This window comes from Dendropsophus ebraccatus, chromosome 12 (assembly GCF_027789765.1).
Source record: "Dendropsophus ebraccatus isolate aDenEbr1 chromosome 12, aDenEbr1.pat, whole genome shotgun sequence".
Taxonomy (NCBI): Eukaryota; Metazoa; Chordata; class Amphibia; order Anura; family Hylidae; genus Dendropsophus; species Dendropsophus ebraccatus.
Window position 1 is genome coordinate 46,192,605 of NC_091465.1, and position 18,107 is coordinate 46,210,711.

Here is an 18,107-nt window from a genome sequence, read left to right on the forward strand (position 1 = left end):
CTACACACTTTAGAGTTGATCACCTTCAGGTCATCTGATCAGGTCTCTAAAGTGACTGTACCACCAGGCCTAGGCAGAAGCACTGGAGGCGGGCCGACCCACCCTTATGGGAAGAAACCCTAGCCCCTCTGACTCCATTAGAATCAATGGAACCCAGCCAGACCCTCTCCCTTTCTAGGCCCCTAGAGATGTTGTGGGCCCCGGCACTTGCCTAGGTAAGCCCAGTGCTGACGCCGGCCCTGCTTCCACCATACATATATGGCAAATGTTGCGAAGGGGTTAAATAAGAGGGGTTCTCCATAAGCCGCTCTATGATTTGCACCTTTTAAGAAAACTGATGTATTTCCTCACCTTTAAACAACAGACAATTGATGCGCCTTCAGAAAGAGTCAGACGTACTGTACTACCACGCTGTAATGTAAAGATCCATTCCCTTTTTTCTTCAGGGAATCGTGCTTTCATAATTTAAACCTGGGGGTGTAATAATCCTGGAAAAAGTAAAATTGTTTACTTATTTTGTAGGCAGCATGGCTGTCCGAGGGGAAATCATTTTATTGGCAGTATTTCAAAACCACTCCTGACACTTGCATTGAGGGACTGTGTCATAAAAGATATACACAGACTTTGCAATAAAGCCTGTTCATGGACAATTTCAGTTTCCTTAGGAACAACCTTTTATAGTAGTTTTTAGTGTTGTTGGAAGATTAAGCTCTTCAAGAGCCAAAGGGTATTAAAATGGGCAAACATGTGTCTACCCAACACTGCTAAAATGAGGGTTTTCTGTATAAACAAGCTATACTTACATATAGAATGCAAAAGAAAAGTAAGGAGTAAATACCACATACCACCAGGCCTTTGGTTATGCTGATGGTTATGGAGAGTCTCCCATGACATAGGAGGAGCTCACCTGTCTTATGACAATGAGAAACTGTAATGCTGCGTTTACACGGAACGATTATCGTGCGAATTCGCAGGATAACGATCGAATTCGAACGATAATCGTACGTGTAAACGCAGCGAACGATCAAACGACGAGTGAGAAATCGTTCATGTTGATCTTTCAACAACTTCTCAAATCGTTGTTGATCGTTCGCTAAAAATTCGCAGATCGTTCCGTGTGAACAGTCGTTCGCCGATGTCTGAGATAGGCTTAAGCGGTCGCAAAACCAATTTTCCGTACAATATATCGTAACTTCTAAACGGTGATCGTTATGAAAAAAAAACTGTTACGCCGACATCGTTAATCGTACGATCGGGCAAATTATTGTTCCGTGTATCTATGTGTTTCCATGGAAACAGGTGTTGAATTATGAGCAACAACTGTGGACTTATTAAAGGGGTACTCTGGAGAATTTTTTAATCAACTGGTGTGAGATTTGTATTTAAAATGTAAAAATCTCGACCTTACAGTATTTATCAGCTGCTGTATGTCCTGCAGGAAGTGGAGTTTTCATTCCAGAATGGCATGCTCTCTGCTGCCATCTCTGTCTATAACAGGAACTGACCAGAGCGGCAGCAAATCTCCATAGAAAACCCCTTCTGCTTTACAATAGACAGTTCCTGTGATGACACATGTTGCAGCAGAAAGCTCTGTTTCAGACTGTGTAAGTGAGTATGTAAGAACATTTCTCCTATAGGCAAGCACTGGTGACCAGGGATATCTCCAGGAAGAAAACCAAGTTCACGTGAACCAATGTCTCAGAAAACACAGAGGCTCTTCCACTAACCCTCAGGCACAGTATTTTCTGTGTTGTGTTTTTTACAATAAAAATGCTTGATTGGTGGAAAAGCCTCTGTGTTTTCTATGACATCGGTTCGCATGGACATGGTTTTCTTCCTGGAGGTATTCCTGGTCACCTGTGGTTGTCTATAGAAAGAATCTTCTTACCTACTCACGGTGAGGTACCTCTGACCTACTCTAAGTGTATCATAGTGTTGTGCCTCGCATTTGCTATTTACTGCTGCCCTCTATGGAATCCCAGCCAGAGTGTATACACATAGTATACACTCCGGCCGGGATCACTAGAGGCGAAACAAGAAAACCTGTCAGTGCTCCGTCTGCATGCTACATTGTGTGCCGTGGGGAATTCAGCAGCAGTGAATATTATCCGGACAGAACTGCAGTATACCAACCGGGATGAGCTTCTCCGACACCACCCGTTCCGTGACCCGGTCGGTTCATGGAACGGCCGGTGTCTTACGCCACATGAACATGGCCTCAGACTGGAAAGAAAATACCCCTTTTAAAGGGTATACAGCAGCTGATAAGGCTTGAGATGTTTAAATATAAGAAATTTGCAAATCTGATAAATCAGTTGTTTTAAGAAAAAAAAATTCCTCTGGAGAACCCCCTTTTAATGCTGGAAGTATATTTAACTAACAGCAGAGGGCGATGTGTTATCTTTTAATGCTTATTAGAGATGAGCGAAGCGGGTTCGGGTTCGAGTCGATCCGAACCCGAACGTTCGGTATTTGATTAGCGGTGGCTGCTGAACTTAGATAAAGCTCTAAGGTTGTCTGGAAAACATGGATACAGCCAATGACTATATCCATGATTTCCACATAGCCTTAGGGCTTTATCCAACTTCAGCAGCCACCGCTAATCGAATGCCAAAAGTCCGGGTTCGGATCAACTCGAGCATGCTCCAGGTTCACTCATCTCTAATGCTTATGAATGTGTAGACTGGTTCTTCCTGTGCAATGTGCTGCTCCCTCTCTATCTCTGGTTATGATGTCACTCATTCTTGTATTCTCCATCTTGATGTGATCTACGTCATGGTTTCTGTTACAGATGAGCAAATTTACAGTAAAAACAAAGCAAATCACTTTGTTAGCTCGACAGTCGGCTTATCAGCCTGCTGCCTTTTAAGTCTGTGCTGCTCCATGCCGCTTCCTCTGGGTGCTGGGAAAAGCTGGATCCAGTCTTGGAAAACTTGGAGAAGTTTCCTAGGACTGGATGCAGCTTTTCCAGGCACCAGGGACCAGGGGAACGGTATTGAGTGGCACAGACTTCAAAGGCAGCAGGCTGAGAAGTCGACTGTCAGGCTAACAAAGTGATTTGCTTTGTTTTTACTGTAAATTCGCTTCATCTCTAGTTTCTGTATATTTTTTGTAAATAGTTAAAGGGGTGTCAGGAAAAAAACTAGGTCTATACTAATATATTATTCAAATTTACAAGCATTTCTTAAAATGCATGATTTAAGAGATACAGGCTTACTAACCCTGATGTGCTGCTTTGTTTGATAACCTGTTGCCCTTGGTTAAAGGACAACTCGGACGCTCATTAAAAAAAAACTGAACTGAAGCTCCAGTTGGTGTATTTATTTTTTCTTCACTTCCTGGTTTGGGCTTTCCCATAATGCACTTTGTCTCCTGTGATGTCTGACTGTAGAACTGTTAGATGGCTTACATCTTGCTCAGCCAATCAGAGCTGAGCAAACTGAGTCATTTGACAAAGCCTTGTTAGGCCAGCCTCCCTAAGTCCAGTTTCCCTCTTGATGATTGTCACAAAATGGCTGCCACAGAACAGCTTGGGGTCAACAGTCATTAGGTAAGTGTGGTGTACCCCCAGGATAATGTTATATCGGAGGATCGGCCGGTTACTTGCTAGGTGTTGTAGAGTAACACCACTCCAGTGGTGGATGGGTGAGATACAGCCGGACCTTGGGATGTTGTCATGTGATGCCAGTGTCTGGTGAATACACAGGTGTGATGGCACGCCTGCTTTTATTTTACAAGGCCAGTTGTACCCTTTTCCCCTGTGGTCAGTGTCCTGCCGGGTTGCTACTGGGTCCCTTGGGATAATATCACGGATGGCTAGAGTGGTGAATTGACCCTCCAGGATTATAGGACCCTCCATCCACAGAAAGGGGAGAATGTCCCAAGGTTGCAGTGTGTGCTGTGTCTGTGGTGGCGAATAATCACAGAGTCTTTGGATATAGTTGAGTCGGTTTACTATTTGTAAATGCGCAGCAGGTAATACAGTTTCAACAGTATGAGGTTACTTTAGATAAAGTATCTGAGACACACTTGACAAGTTGCCAATAAACACTTGACAATAGAACGACTAGATCTGTAGTATAAGTGCAGTGTAGGTTATAGTGGTATTGGTTGAGTTGTGCTCAGTGCTCATGTGACTTACTTCCTCTCTAGCGTGTGAGTAGGTGAAAGAGTGCAACAGAAGAAGAACGGAGGGAGATGATAGGAAAGAAGAAAACAGAACTTCTACTGGTCTACAGGCTCAGGTGACACATAGAAAACAATACCCCTTTACAATCCTTCAGCTGTGCAGCTTCCATATACATAAACATAATATAGCGACAACTAGTGGCGAACTTTAGTACTACTTTTATCACCATAATAACACAATAAGTACAGATTTTGCAAAGGGTGTATACAGCTGCAACACCTGTGGTAGGACACCACATAAGAATAAGTTTACTGGTTCCTGGTGGGTGGTTGAGGGGGGAAAGATAGGGAAGAGGGGCAGATAGGTGATTGAAGCATATTAGAAAGTTATATAACTTTGTAATGTGTTTCGAATACTGGGAAAAAGCTTTTCGCCAGGCATATGCTAGGTTAGATCACTCATGCTCAGTCACCTGATATGTCCTATTAGTACTGGTAGTTGGTTTTTACTTCCCATGCAAGTTAGGCTGGGTTCACACTACGTTTTTGAAATCCGATTTTCTCATCCGTTTTTTTTTTGCAAAAAAAAAACAAAAAACAGATGAAAAAAAAAACAGATTGCATTGTGACCATCCGTTTTGATCCGTTTTTTTTTTTATAAATCCCGATCCTTTTTTTTTTATGTACACAAAAACGCAGTCGACCTTTTTTTTCTTTCCGTTAAACGGATGCACACAATGCAATCTGGGGTTTTTTCCAGACGTTTTTTTGAAAAAAAAAACGGATTGCAAAAACGTAGTGTGAACCCAGCCTAAGGGGGATTGTGGGGAAAGTGTCTGGCAACAGCAGGGTCACGGTTTAGAAAGGAAACCAGGAAGTATATAGATTGATGGAGAATAAATATGGTACAGGGGTGTAAGTTACTTTAAAAGTACATTTGTTCTCCTTAACATATATATATGTGGTACACATCTGATTTTATTTTTTGTGCTTCATGACACCATCAATGTCTAACCTCTAAATCTTCTGCTGCAACCTGACAAACTTCTCTTCTGCAACTAGTTTTGGGCCCAGGCTCCAAAACAAAAGACAACACAACAGAATACAGAATGGCTGCTCAGAGCTGAGATTTATAGTGGTCCAAAGAGAACAATGATAATGATCAGCTATGGAAGTTTAAAGTGTTAAGTTATTATCCAAGGATAACTTGTGGGAGGTGGTTACTGTACCCAGGATGCACTGCAGGAAACAATTCAGCTTAAACAGCAAGATATTTCTGGTAACTAAACTGTAAAAGATGTAATTTAGCAAAGACAGAGATGCAGCAGCATTAACCTTTAGGCTATGTTCCAACAATGTAAAAATAAGTGAAAATTACAGCCATTGTTGCAAACTAATGTCCGTTATTAATGATCATAATAATTAATATCGGCCTTATTTTTTAACAATGGCCATTATTTGAACTTATTTTTAAATTTTGGGAATATAGCCTTAGGCTTTGTTCACACACTATCAAAATGACGGACGTTTTCATTATATAACAACAGCCATTGTTTTAAAGTAACGGCCGTCATTTTGACGCCATGTGAACACAGCCACATACACAATTATTCAAAACACATAACTGTGTACATGGCAAAGAACCAGAGTGAAGATCTCTATAAGCTGAAAAACTATGTAAAAAAGTCAAGTATCAAGTTTTAGAGGAAGATGCTCATTCTTATAGTAATATAAATTAAATTAATATAATGTAAAGAGACGCAAATTCATAGGTTATCAAATTGAAGATTAAGAAACTAAGTGAGGAGCACTTAGGGTATGTCCACTCTACAGAATCCCGACAGATCACCTGCTGCGGATTCAGCAGCTTGCCCCAGCCCGCGGCCGCGCGCATCTCCACTGGTCCCATAGGCTTCATTCTATGGTTTGGTAGATTCCGCTGTCCACCCAAAGAATGAACCTGCTCGTTCGTCAGGCAGACAGCGGAATCTGCCAAACCATAGAATGAATCCAAAGGGACCAGTTCATATGCACGGCCGCCAGCGGGGGCAAGCCGCGGAATCCATAGCAGGTGGTCTTCCAGGATTCCGTAGTTTAGACATACCCTTAAAGTGTCAAAAAGACATCTCAACAGTTTTGATCGGTCTGGTAATGAGTGAGAACTGAAGCATGGTCCACTCCCTGCTCTGTGTCAGTGAAAGAGTCAGGATCCATAGACTAATATTATGAGCCAGACTCATCATGTGACACAGAGCCAGAACGCGCTGAGTTATTCTACTTATTTCTACATTTTAACAGTGTTACAGTTTTAAAGTGCAACTGCATGAGTCCAAAGTCGGAATCTCATCTTATTTTAGTAACTTTGTAGCAATCAGTGGTATGGGCCCACCGTGCTACAGCACTAGACAGACTACTTATTTTCTTCACCTCTGGAAGTGTTTCTGGTATAATTGGTAGCTGGCCTTGAGGATCCAGTGAAGAGATCTAGAGGGATGGAGCCAAGGAGGCAAGTGTCATACACGGTAATCGAACAAGTATACTAATCATCTTTTTAGAACACTGAGAGAACCTTATTGCTAGGGCAAGCATTGAGGGGTGGAGTGCATGGAGTGGCTCTTAAAACGTATCTGTCAAGATGTAAGTTGACCCAATCAGAGACCATTCTGAAGCCGGAAGTTCAGGTATCCATAGATACAACAACACCAGGTCAGTTCTATGCACGAGTCCTACTAGATCAGAATGTGTCTCTCTCATGGAACCGACCCAGCCTGGTTGTGTCCACGGATACTCGAACTTCCAACAGTAGATTGGACTGAATGGCGTTTGGGTCAGCATACATCATGATAGAAATGCTTTAAAGAGTCAAAGAAAATCAGCCATAACATCAAAACCACTGGCAGGTGAAATGAATAGCAGTACCTTGTGACAATGACAACTGTCAACTGATACGTATGTAAGGCAATGGGTGAAAAACCAGTTCTCCAAGTTGATTTTTTTTCAAAGCAGGTGGAAAAAAAATGAGAGGACATAACTAGAAACCTGGCTCAGGTGTTGCAGGGTATTTCCAGTATGCAGTATTTACAACTGAACATGTAGCTGTATCAGAAATTATCTACGGAGGAACAACCTTTGAACCTGTGGCAGGTCATAGGTGCAAAAGTTTCATTGATGCATGAGGGAACAAAAGCTTTCCTATCTAGTTTTGATCCTACAGGAAAGCTACTGTAGCACAGATTGCTAAAAAAAAAAATGTATACTAGCTATAACATAAATGTCATAATACATCCTGCATCATTGCTCAAATAGACCAGTCAGTCTGCCCATGTTAACCTCATCCACTAAAGTATATAAAACAGGCCTGGGAGTTTCAGGGCTAAAACATGAAGCACTCTAAGAAGGTGTCCTGGTCTAATGTATCAATCATATTGATGCGTGTATGATGCATGTGCTTGCCTCTCAAAGTAATGAATGTAGTATTGAAAGAAAGCCAGAAGACAGAGCGACTGTAATGCTTTGCGCAATGTTTTGCTGGGAAACCTTGGGTCTCTGCATTTATATAGATATTTGTCTTTCCTCTCTTTTTACACAATGCCTTGTAGAGTTCATCAGAGGTATATGTCGGTGAGATGCGTTCATGAAAAATTGGCTCAAATGTAAAAAAAAAAAACATATTGGGGAGATTTATCAAACATGGTGTAAAGTGAAACTTGCTCAGTTGCCCCTAGCAACCAATCAGATTCCACCTTTCATTGGTTTCTGATTCCACTTTTCTGATTGGTTGCTAGGGGCAACTGAGCTAGTTTCACTTTACACTTTATTGTAAGAAAAAAAAAATTATATATACATTTTTTTTTAAATACATGACAAAGTAAAAGTATGTTTGTGACTAGTAAATAAGTCAAAGAATTCCAATTTCCCAAAAAAAAGTAGGAAAAGTAGGGAAAAAAAATACTTAAGGTAAAAGTCATTTCATCAGATTACAGTTTGAACCTGGAGATTTCAATGGTAACTTTTCCAGAAAGCTTCGACAGCAATATAATGAGTAAATGCACAATCACAATATTTGTAGTAATAGATGTTGTTTTTTTGTTTTGTTTTTTCGTTCCAATCCTACTGCATGCAATACATTACACCCAAACTAACAAATAAAATATAACTAGATTTTTTCCATTTGCATAATGAATCATGCATGAGTTCAGCTCCGTTTTACATCAGAATGCATTTGGCAAACTAAGAGACAAAATATATGTTTTATTCTTACTGCATTACCAACACTAATTCTGGGGTCTCCTCCTTTGAAGGTGGCGGATAACTCCAATCCATTTCTCAACAGGATGTTGAACAGAGAAACCATCACAAGGATATCTTTTAGAAGTAAGAATTCTGAAGATCCCATGGGGTAAAGCAATATCCTTTTAACTTGCAGACGTTGGAGCAGAAATATGATCAAAATGAAATGTGTGATATGTTATCAAGTCTCCGGTGGAAATTTGACCTGATCATACAACTGATTGATAATATAATTCTGTTGAACAACATCTAGGGAAAGGTCTGGTAGTACAATGTGTACAGAAGTGTAATAATCGAGAACGATGGCGGGATAGTGTTAAAGCTATTGGGTGAATTTATACCATATGGATTTTTTTTTTTCAATGAGCTGAACGTTGAGATACTGCATGTACAAAGTGTACAATATAAGCCGAGCTTTGTTGGAACATTACATCTATAAAAAGCTTCACTGGCAGGCACCCCAGATTCTATTGCCCATTTTCAATGAGCGGTTGGTTTGCAGTTTGGCGCTGTGAGCTTCTAGAATAGCTAGTTTTACTGTCATTGAACTGGAATGATTGCAGCTAATGACATTGCAGCCCTGTATAATATATCTCATAGTTGTAGATTAAAAGACCCATTTCTTGCCAGCCATATTGCTCATATCTTCATCTGGAATGAGTTTTATTGTCTGTTGATGTTGCTTCGCATTCAGTATTAGTCAGTCATGAATGTTTCCAGCTTTCCCTAATTGTAAAGCGACATGGATTATGTTCTATATATTAAAGATGATTGCTGTTCATTAGTTTAATTATGTTATTCTGCAGTCGGTTAAAGGGATTGTCCAGGATATTATCTTTTTTTTTTTTTACCGTCAGCAGACTGGGATAAAAAAAAGTAAAATTAACATGCACTCTCCTGGCACCCTTGTGATGGCACCTGGTGTCCACTTAGCCAATCACCAGTGACATGCCTCAGCCAGTCACATTCACACAAAAATTGGGAAAATCCTCTTACAGTCACTTTTTTTTTTATTGTAGATTAATATGTAGCCTAGGGCCAGGGATTACGAGTATTTCTAGTTGGCACAAAACTCTAACACCACTGGAAAGCTGTTAAGGCATAAAAACAAACTGTATCTATCCTAGACCTCATGGTGGTTGCCAAACTTATAAAAGCTCTTTTTTATTTCTTAGATAAGTGTCAAGGAGGTTGAGCCAAGCTGCTCAGCTACCACAGTCTGACACACCTTCTTGCTTGTTTAAGCATTACCTTGAAATTATTTATTGGTGCACTCATGATATTAAATATCAGCCATCACTTCAATGGCTGTTGAATTTATTGACATTGTCATTTATTACCAAAATCAGCTAGTACTTCAAGACTTTGAAAAAACTGCTGATTTGTAAAACTTGGGTTTTATTTGTTTTTATTTCTTTGCAGCTTTCAGTGTGAGCTCTTTTTCCCTTGTACAAAGCATATTCAATTCTCCCCTAAAACTACATTGTAAGGGCTATTTTTACTTTCTCCAGCCTGTGTGAGCTGCCATGCAAGGTTTCCTTCTCCCCATCCACTTTCTGGGCTTGTATGTAACTTCCTTTCCATCCTTGCTGCTACCTCTAACACTGACAGAGCAAAAAGTCCATCTGACAGATTTATTTAATCTAAGTAGCAGCAAAATGGTAAAAACCTTTTAATAAAGACAATTTAAATAATTGCTTTATTTCTTATTCAGGAAATCAATCAACCATTTAAAAACGAATCAGAGCAAAAATGGCCATAGACTTTAAATAGTTCACACTCTGAAGTCTGGTTGACCTGAACATTGTTTAAATGCTTTCCTTTGAGTAATAATAATATTTATTTGTATAGTGTTAATAGATTCTGCAGGTGCATTGATTAAAGGAAAGACAAAATTAGTGACAGATGCTTTCCAAAAGCCTAATCTGCAAAGTACTCCTCTTTGATTGTTAAACACCACAGTACTCAATGTAATTACTTTTAATAAAATTTAGTAAGATCTGCTATTTTGCTTGTTATATACATAGTAAAATCAGTGGACAATGTGGACTATACTACATTTGAACTTATCATGGCATTACGAGGCTATAATAACCTGACTGCACAGTTTTCTGCCATTTTTAGTACATTTACATTCATTTTCTCACTTGTGATTTCTTTCTTTTAATATTGTCACATTCTTTAGTCGGTTCTCTCATGTATATTACTGTAATTAGCCCAGATAATGTATTCTTTTCATCACAGTCAGTTATACACATTTCAGTGTTACACAACTCTTGCCTAATATAGGGAAACTGTAAGGCACAAAAAATATTCAGCAGAAAATATAGATGAACAATTGTTCTATGGCCACAGGGTATAGAAGTAAAGGTTTATTTTTTTCCTGGGTCAAATAAAATTATTTTAGTGACCTAGAAATGTTAAACTTGGCTTAAAGGGGTGTTCTGGCGCTAGCCTAAGATAAATATTGTGCCGGGTCCCTTACCAAATAGAAAAGAAAAATATACTTATACCTTCTCCCTTGCAGCTACAACTTGGCTCCATCTGGTCTTCCCAGTATTCTTTTTACTACCTGCTTCCGAGATGAGCAGTCAAGAGCAGGAGCGATCACTTGATTGGTTCACACCTGCTCCCAAGCTGAACAATAACTATGGGTCTAAAGGTGGGGGACAAAGACTAGTTAAGTATGTTTTTGTTTTTTTATTTTTCAAGTGACTCCGCAAAATATATCTTTTTAGCCTAGAGCTGGAACACTCCTTTTATATACAGGGTAAAAGCTGTATAATAACAAGCACCAAAGAGCCTTTAAAGGGCTTAGGAGAGTGCAGACAGAGCCATATGAATGGTCGCTGGATCATTTTTCTGGCCCACTGTCTTCCTCTCTCTGATGAATATGTTGACTGTCTATGTTGAGTGGCCATTACCTTGGGGAACATCACATCATCAGAAGTTGTCAGAGAGATGACAGCAATGAAGAGTCGAGGACAGTGGGTGGCCACCGGCAGCTGTGGCGGAGCCAGATAGGTAAGTATACCACACTGTTGTGTCTACTGCAGCCCCAGCAGCAGAGTTTTTGTATTTTAGGCTGGACAACCCCTTTAAATTTGTGAGACTGGACTTATGTCGCCCTGGGGTTTGCAGCAGGGACCGTGTACTACTGCTGGGATCCTGCTGCTTGCTTGTGGCAGCAACTTATACAGTGACAGAGGGAGCTCCATCCTTCTGTCAAATCCCTTACAAGTCTTGATTGCTTTCAGCCCCGGCACTTAAGGGATAAGCTGCCAGGGTCAGAGTCATGGGAAACTCTGGCAGTTGCAGCAGAGTTCTGACTGTGTTTCATATGGGGGATCCTGCTGCATGATTCCGTGGGCTTAGTGACATTGACCTTACTCAACTCCGAGCTTTGCACTGGCTAAGCCATTATGGCCCAAGCATAGCTTGGACAAAACTGGTGAATTATTAAAACACAAGATAATTGTACTGTTGAAATCGTATCTGCTACAATCTATTTACTTTCAATACACTACTAAATGTAATAATAAACCATTACTGCTGTATAAAGTCATGAGTTAAGATAAAAGAGGAGACAAGAAATTTTCAACCTTGTATTCAGCTCAAAGATATTGTCCTACATTTCTATATACTGTACACAAATCCACCATAGCAGTATACCAATGACAGGTTAAGCCAACAACGTTGAATATCATGTCATGAATTCTGTCTGGAGATTGGTTGTATTAGGCAGTGAGTGAACAATTAACTTTTTAAATTGGAAAAATAACAATTGAAAGCAAGTATAACAATCTGAGGCACTTTGACAAGAGTCTAACCTACTTACCTGGTTAAGACATAAAGCCTCGGAAGCTGCTGGCCGGGGATTGTATCACACTGCTGCGATCTTCTCCCTTGTGACAGGTATGATTTAAGGCTGAAGGTTCTTTAATAGGATAATGCATCCTGACACACTGCATATATTTTTTGAGAAACATAACAAAGAGTTTGGTTTGGTCTCTAAATTTGCTAGATCGCATTCTGGCACTCTGCAAGACAAATACAAAGTCAAAGGCAGTTGGTCTTATCACGACCAATTTCAAAATATCCCACGGAAAAGCCTGGGGAGTAGAGCCCCCTTAGGGACTAAAACTTCACTTTTATTGGATAATGTTAAATGGAATGTAGCACTAGGTACATTGCTCTGTTTTTTTTTTACATGAACAGACTGGTGCCAGCACAGGGATTCTAATGGAGCCGTGTCATAGAGGGGAGGGGTTTCGGAACACTGGGGGTCGTCAGGCCTGTCTCCAGTGCTTTGCGATCGGCCAGGGGTCAGGAACAGACCGGTCTGTCCATGTAAAAAACCCAAAGCGATGTACCTAGCTCCCTAGAACACAAGCTCCCTAAGCTCATGAAACAAAAGTTACTAATATATCAGTCATCTTCACTGGTTTTAGAAATATTTAATCTAGAGCTATGGGAGTAGCTAATTAAAATCCTAAATATAGCCTCTTCAACATGTTTTATTGCTGTACACAATGTGCTCAGGAAGTATAGCTATCAGTGATATCAATAATATCAGTATATCAGTATTAGATATATCTGTGATAGCTATACATCCTGAGGACATTGCATACAGCAATAAAACATAATACAACTGCCCTAAAGTAAATGATTCAATTCCTTTCTAGCTCAGCCTTCTCACCTTTGTTGGATAAACATATTCATAATATAGAATAATTTACAGTGGAGAATCCCCAACTCTGGAATATTATTCAATCAAACATAGCTCAACAACAAATAAAAAGTTAAATTAGCGGCATTGAACAACACAGGATGTAAATCTTCTCTATTACCATGTCCATGAACATCACAAAAACATGATTTCATACGGTGGAAATGTATCCGAAAACTATTCTCAGAGTAATTTTAAGCAACAGAAAAGCAGTATGCGACAGAAGGGAGGAACTTATTGGTGGGAAATTAGAAAAAACATTTATGTCAGTAAGTCAAAAATGTCAAGAAGCATATGCGCTAAAATCATCCTTGAATGTTCACTTTGTGATACTGAGCCTACAAAGCTGACAATAACTGAAGATGAATGGTCATAGTTATAGCTCCTCCGAGTCAGGTAAGTTCCAATGTAGAGCAAGCAGTGCGGGTGATGAACAGATGTTCACAGAGGAAAGACATACAAGCTGAAATATTTAAATCTACAGTCAATATACATATACAACGCAGTTTTATTTAGAGGTTAATGGCAATCAAAATGTTTATATTTTTTTGTCGATGATATTATACAATCTGTCATTTACCTACAGTTGATCAGGTATTCATTAAAACTACCATGTGCAAGCAGAATCATGTACAGTAGTCTATAACTATAGTTAAACACATTGCAGTTACTATGTAGCTAACATAATTTGAGATTGTCACACAGAATAACTATTCATCTTCTGCTTGCACCAATAAGGAATGGTTCTTTGGTGCGAATACGTCAAATCTGAAATATACATTAATAAATGTCAGGGGGCTGGCGTAATCCAAATCCACTGAACGTTCTACATGACCATTTGGTCTCTATTTGCCAGTGGTCATGCTTTCTGCTCTCATTGTTTGTATTCCTTTTTTCCCAAGCTGCTTCAGTATTCTTCATGCACATAGCAGCGCTGTCACATTGTCAATCACAGAAAATCCTAGCAAAAAAAGTAAAGAGATCAATGGCTGACTGTCAAGCCGTTGATTTCAGAGTGTTTTGCTTGATAGCCCATTAGGCTCCTAGGCAACTGACTATTTGGAGGAAACAGAAATGAAATATGAGGTCACAATGTTGTTAAATAAAATTGCAACAATAGAAGAAAAAATATTTAAACATCATAGAACATTCATACAAATAGATTTGTGAGCCCACATCCTGGCTCCTATCTGATAAGCTATTATTCCCGTTGTCTTGTTCTCTGGTTGTCAGGTTTACCTTTTTTATTTTTACAGCAAGGATAGGATAGGCTGCAGTGCTATACCTGGTGTCAACAAGGAAACCTGATGGGCCCAGTTATGTCAATGGGATGTGTCAGAATTCATTTGGATCTGCTTAAAAGCATCTCTCCTCTAACCCACAAAAAAATAGTGCAAAATACACATATAAGACTGTGTACAGTACATATAAATAGCAACGTATACTGTACATGCTCACATTCCAATTAAAAAGAAATTAAGTTCGTCCGACCAGTACTGCAGTACCGACTGGGATGAACTTCACTGACAGAGGCCACTTTCATGCACTGTGAGAAACCGGCCTTATACTAATATATATATATATATATATATATATATATATATATATATATATATATACACATACATACAATTCACTGCACACATGCAAATTCAGACATGTCATAGTGAGGATTGTAATTGTGGCACAGACACTAAACAGACATTAAATGGCAACCATCTCCTCAATTTCATCAGTGTGTGAACATAGCCTTTCTATATTTTCAATCCGTTACTGGTTTTGGTTGCAAAATACTGACCAAAATACTGGGCAAAAATACTGTGTGTGAACATGGCCATACATTGCATTTGTAAGGTTTTCAAACCCTTTAATTTTTTTTTTAAGTAAGCCCACCCCGATTAATTCACACTAATTCACACAAAGTGACAACAAAATCTTAGAAATCTTAAATAACATTTGAAAAGGAAAAATGTAAATATATTGAGATACAGACTCCAGTCTTCTTGGGTATGATGCCACAACATTTGCACAGTTGGATTTTCCATCATTCTTCTCTTCAAAGCCTCACAAATTCCATTAAGCTTCTGCACACAGGCAGACATTAATGGTGCGTTTACACAGGCAGATTTATCTGACAGATTTTGGAAGCCAAAACCAGGAATGGATTTGAAAAGAGGAGAAATATAAGTCTTTTCTTTATGACCCGTTCCCTGTCAGATAAATCTGCCTGTGTAAACGCACCATAACAGACATTAATACCAAAAACCAAAAACCAAAACAATGTGCAAACATTTGAAGAAACAAAACTCAGTTTTGGACAAAAGAAGGTTGTAAAGAACAAGCATGTTTATTATTTTGATAGTTTTAATCATTTGCAGCTGTTAGGGTCCTATTACACGGGCCAAATGTGGCCCAATCTTTTAAGTTAACAAACGCTGCTGCCCACAGGCTGCTCAGCCAATCACAGGCCGGGTGTCAGGTGTTTGGGGAATCCAAACCTAAATCAACGACCAGCCGATGATTGTTGTCATCAGCTGATCATTGTCTCTATTACACGGCCCGATTCGACTGATTATCGATCGGTGTAATAGGGCCGTTATTCTATACATACACTTAAATTCTAAGGTTCCACTGTGGTATGATCTCTTCTATCTGCAAACTCCTTTCCACTAATGTCCATCGTGACTGTTTTCTTTAAATAACCTGTGTCATGTAACAGGAGCCAGTAAATGACTGCAGCAAAGGGATAAGGGGTAAATGGGGGGGGGGGGGGAGGGGGTTGAAGGGTTGTAGTCCGGGGAGCATTATTGGCATGGAGAAGGAAAGCTGAGAGCATGCAGTAAAGGAAAGACAAAAAGTCATTGTCTGTATTATTAATCATTAACTCCTAGACGACCCAGGGCGTATAGTTACGCCATGGAAGTCTGTCCAGTACAGTTACGCCCTAGGTGTTTCTCCCGCTATGAAGCGTGCTCCGGAGCGGAGCGCGCTTCATAGCAGGTGGGGGCTGGCTGCAATCAGCAGCCGGGACCTCACCGGCAATGACACGCTGCAGCGATCGCGCTGCCGCGTGTCATTAACTCCTTAAACGCCGCGGCGTTTAAGTGTAAGTGACAGGGGGAGTCCTCTGTCACTTACCGATCGGGACCCCCGCAGTGTGACTGCGGGGGTCCCGATCGGTAAAACGGACTGCCGGAGGTCTCTCACCTTCCTCCGTGCGGTCCGATCGGCGATCTGCTACACTAAGCCTGCACAGGCAGACTCAATGAGCAGAGCGCCGATAACACTGATCAATGCTATGCCTATGGCATAGCAATCATCAGTGTAAAAATCCAAGTACTGTATGTAAAAGTCCCCCAAAGGGACTTCAAATGTGTAAAAAAAAAAAGTTAAAAACACTAACACACTACCCCAAAACCCCTCCCCCAATAAAAGTTGAAATCACCCCCCTTTCCCATTATATAAATAAAACATATAAAAATAAATAAACAAATAAACATATAATATACCGTAGCGTGCATAATTGTCCGATCTATTAAAATATAACAAGCGTCATTGCGAACGGTAAACGGCGTACACGGAAAGAGGGAAAAAAGTGCGCGGATTACCGATTTTATGTTACATTATATAGAAATTTTTTTTATAAAAAGTGATCAAAACGTCCGATCTTCACAAATATGGTATTAATAAAAACTAGAGATCATGGCGGAAAAAATGACACCACATACAGCCTCATAGGTGAAAAAATAAAACCGTTATAAGCGTCACAATAGTCCCATTTTATTTATAATTAATTGCCAAAAAAAAGGATTTCATTTAAAAAAAATATATAACATTAGAGAATCTGTGTAACCTGCATATGGTTGTGTTCGGGCTGACCTATAGAGTAATAGTATCATGTCGCTTTTACCATATAGTGCATTACGTAGACACAGGAACCCCCCAAACGTTACCATATTGCATTCTTTTTTGCGATTTCACCTATTTATATCTTCATAAATAATATATTTGGGATTCCATCATACATGTTATGGTAAAATGAATGACGCCATTACAAAGTACAACTATTCCTGTAACAAATAAGCCCTTACATGGCCTTGTAGATAAAAAATCTGAAAGTGCTAGAGCTCTTAGAAGGGGAGGAGGGAAAAACGGAAACACTAAGATTAAAATTTGCGCGGTCCACTGGGTCATTTTGGGCCTGGTCCTCAAAGGGTTAAGCATTCTGTACACAAGACCCAGGGCTGGTGGGTGGGACCTTTACTATGAGCAAATAAAGCAACGTCCTCCTACAGATGGAGCCCATTAAAGCCACTCTGTACCCACAATCTGTCCCCTCCAAACCACTTGTACCGTCAGATAGCTGCTTTTAATCTTGGATCGATTTTTGGGTTCCGTTTAGCAGGTGATGAAGTTATTTTCCTAAAAAACAACTTTTAAACTTGCAGCGCTGTGTCATATTGGCGTGACCTAGAGTGTCCATGCCATAGGCCTGCGACACCTCTCCGTCCCTCCTCCCTGCCCTCTTCGCCATTAGGAATGCCACTGGGCAGGATTTCTCCTATTCATCACTTGTCTGAACACTGCTCATGTGTTGGATCATTAAGGCACCTGTGCAGTGATCAGACAATGGAATAGGAGAAATCCTGCCTGGGGCATTCCCAATGATGAAGAGGGCGGGGAGGAGGGACGGAGAGGTTTGACACAGGGCTGCAAGTTTAAAGGTTGTTTTTTAGGACAATAACTGCATCACCTGCTGAATGGACCCCAGGACAGATCTTGGATTAAAAGCAGCTATCCAACAATACTAGCGGTTTGGGGGGTGGCAGATTGTGGGTACAGAGTTGCTTTAAGAAATTACTGTATCAGGTGCAGTAGGCCTATCAGAAGCTTTTCCCTTTTACCCTGATGAGACAGTTCCTGACACTGTTTATAGTGTCACACGATAAGGCTATGTTCA

At 40.1% G+C, this 18,107-nt stretch overlaps 1 protein-coding gene across 1 annotated transcript in view; it reads left to right on the forward strand.

The window, feature by feature from the left end:
• LOC138769406 (carbonic anhydrase-related protein 10-like) overlaps window positions 1–18,107 on the forward strand; it is a 244,988-nt gene that overhangs the window by 194,770 nt on the left and 32,111 nt on the right. Inside the window, exon 6 of the mRNA XM_069947848.1 lies at window positions 8,430–8,502. Coding sequence (XP_069803949.1) covers window positions 8,430–8,502 — 73 coding nt within the window. The remainder of the gene's footprint in view (window positions 1–8,429; window positions 8,503–18,107) is intronic.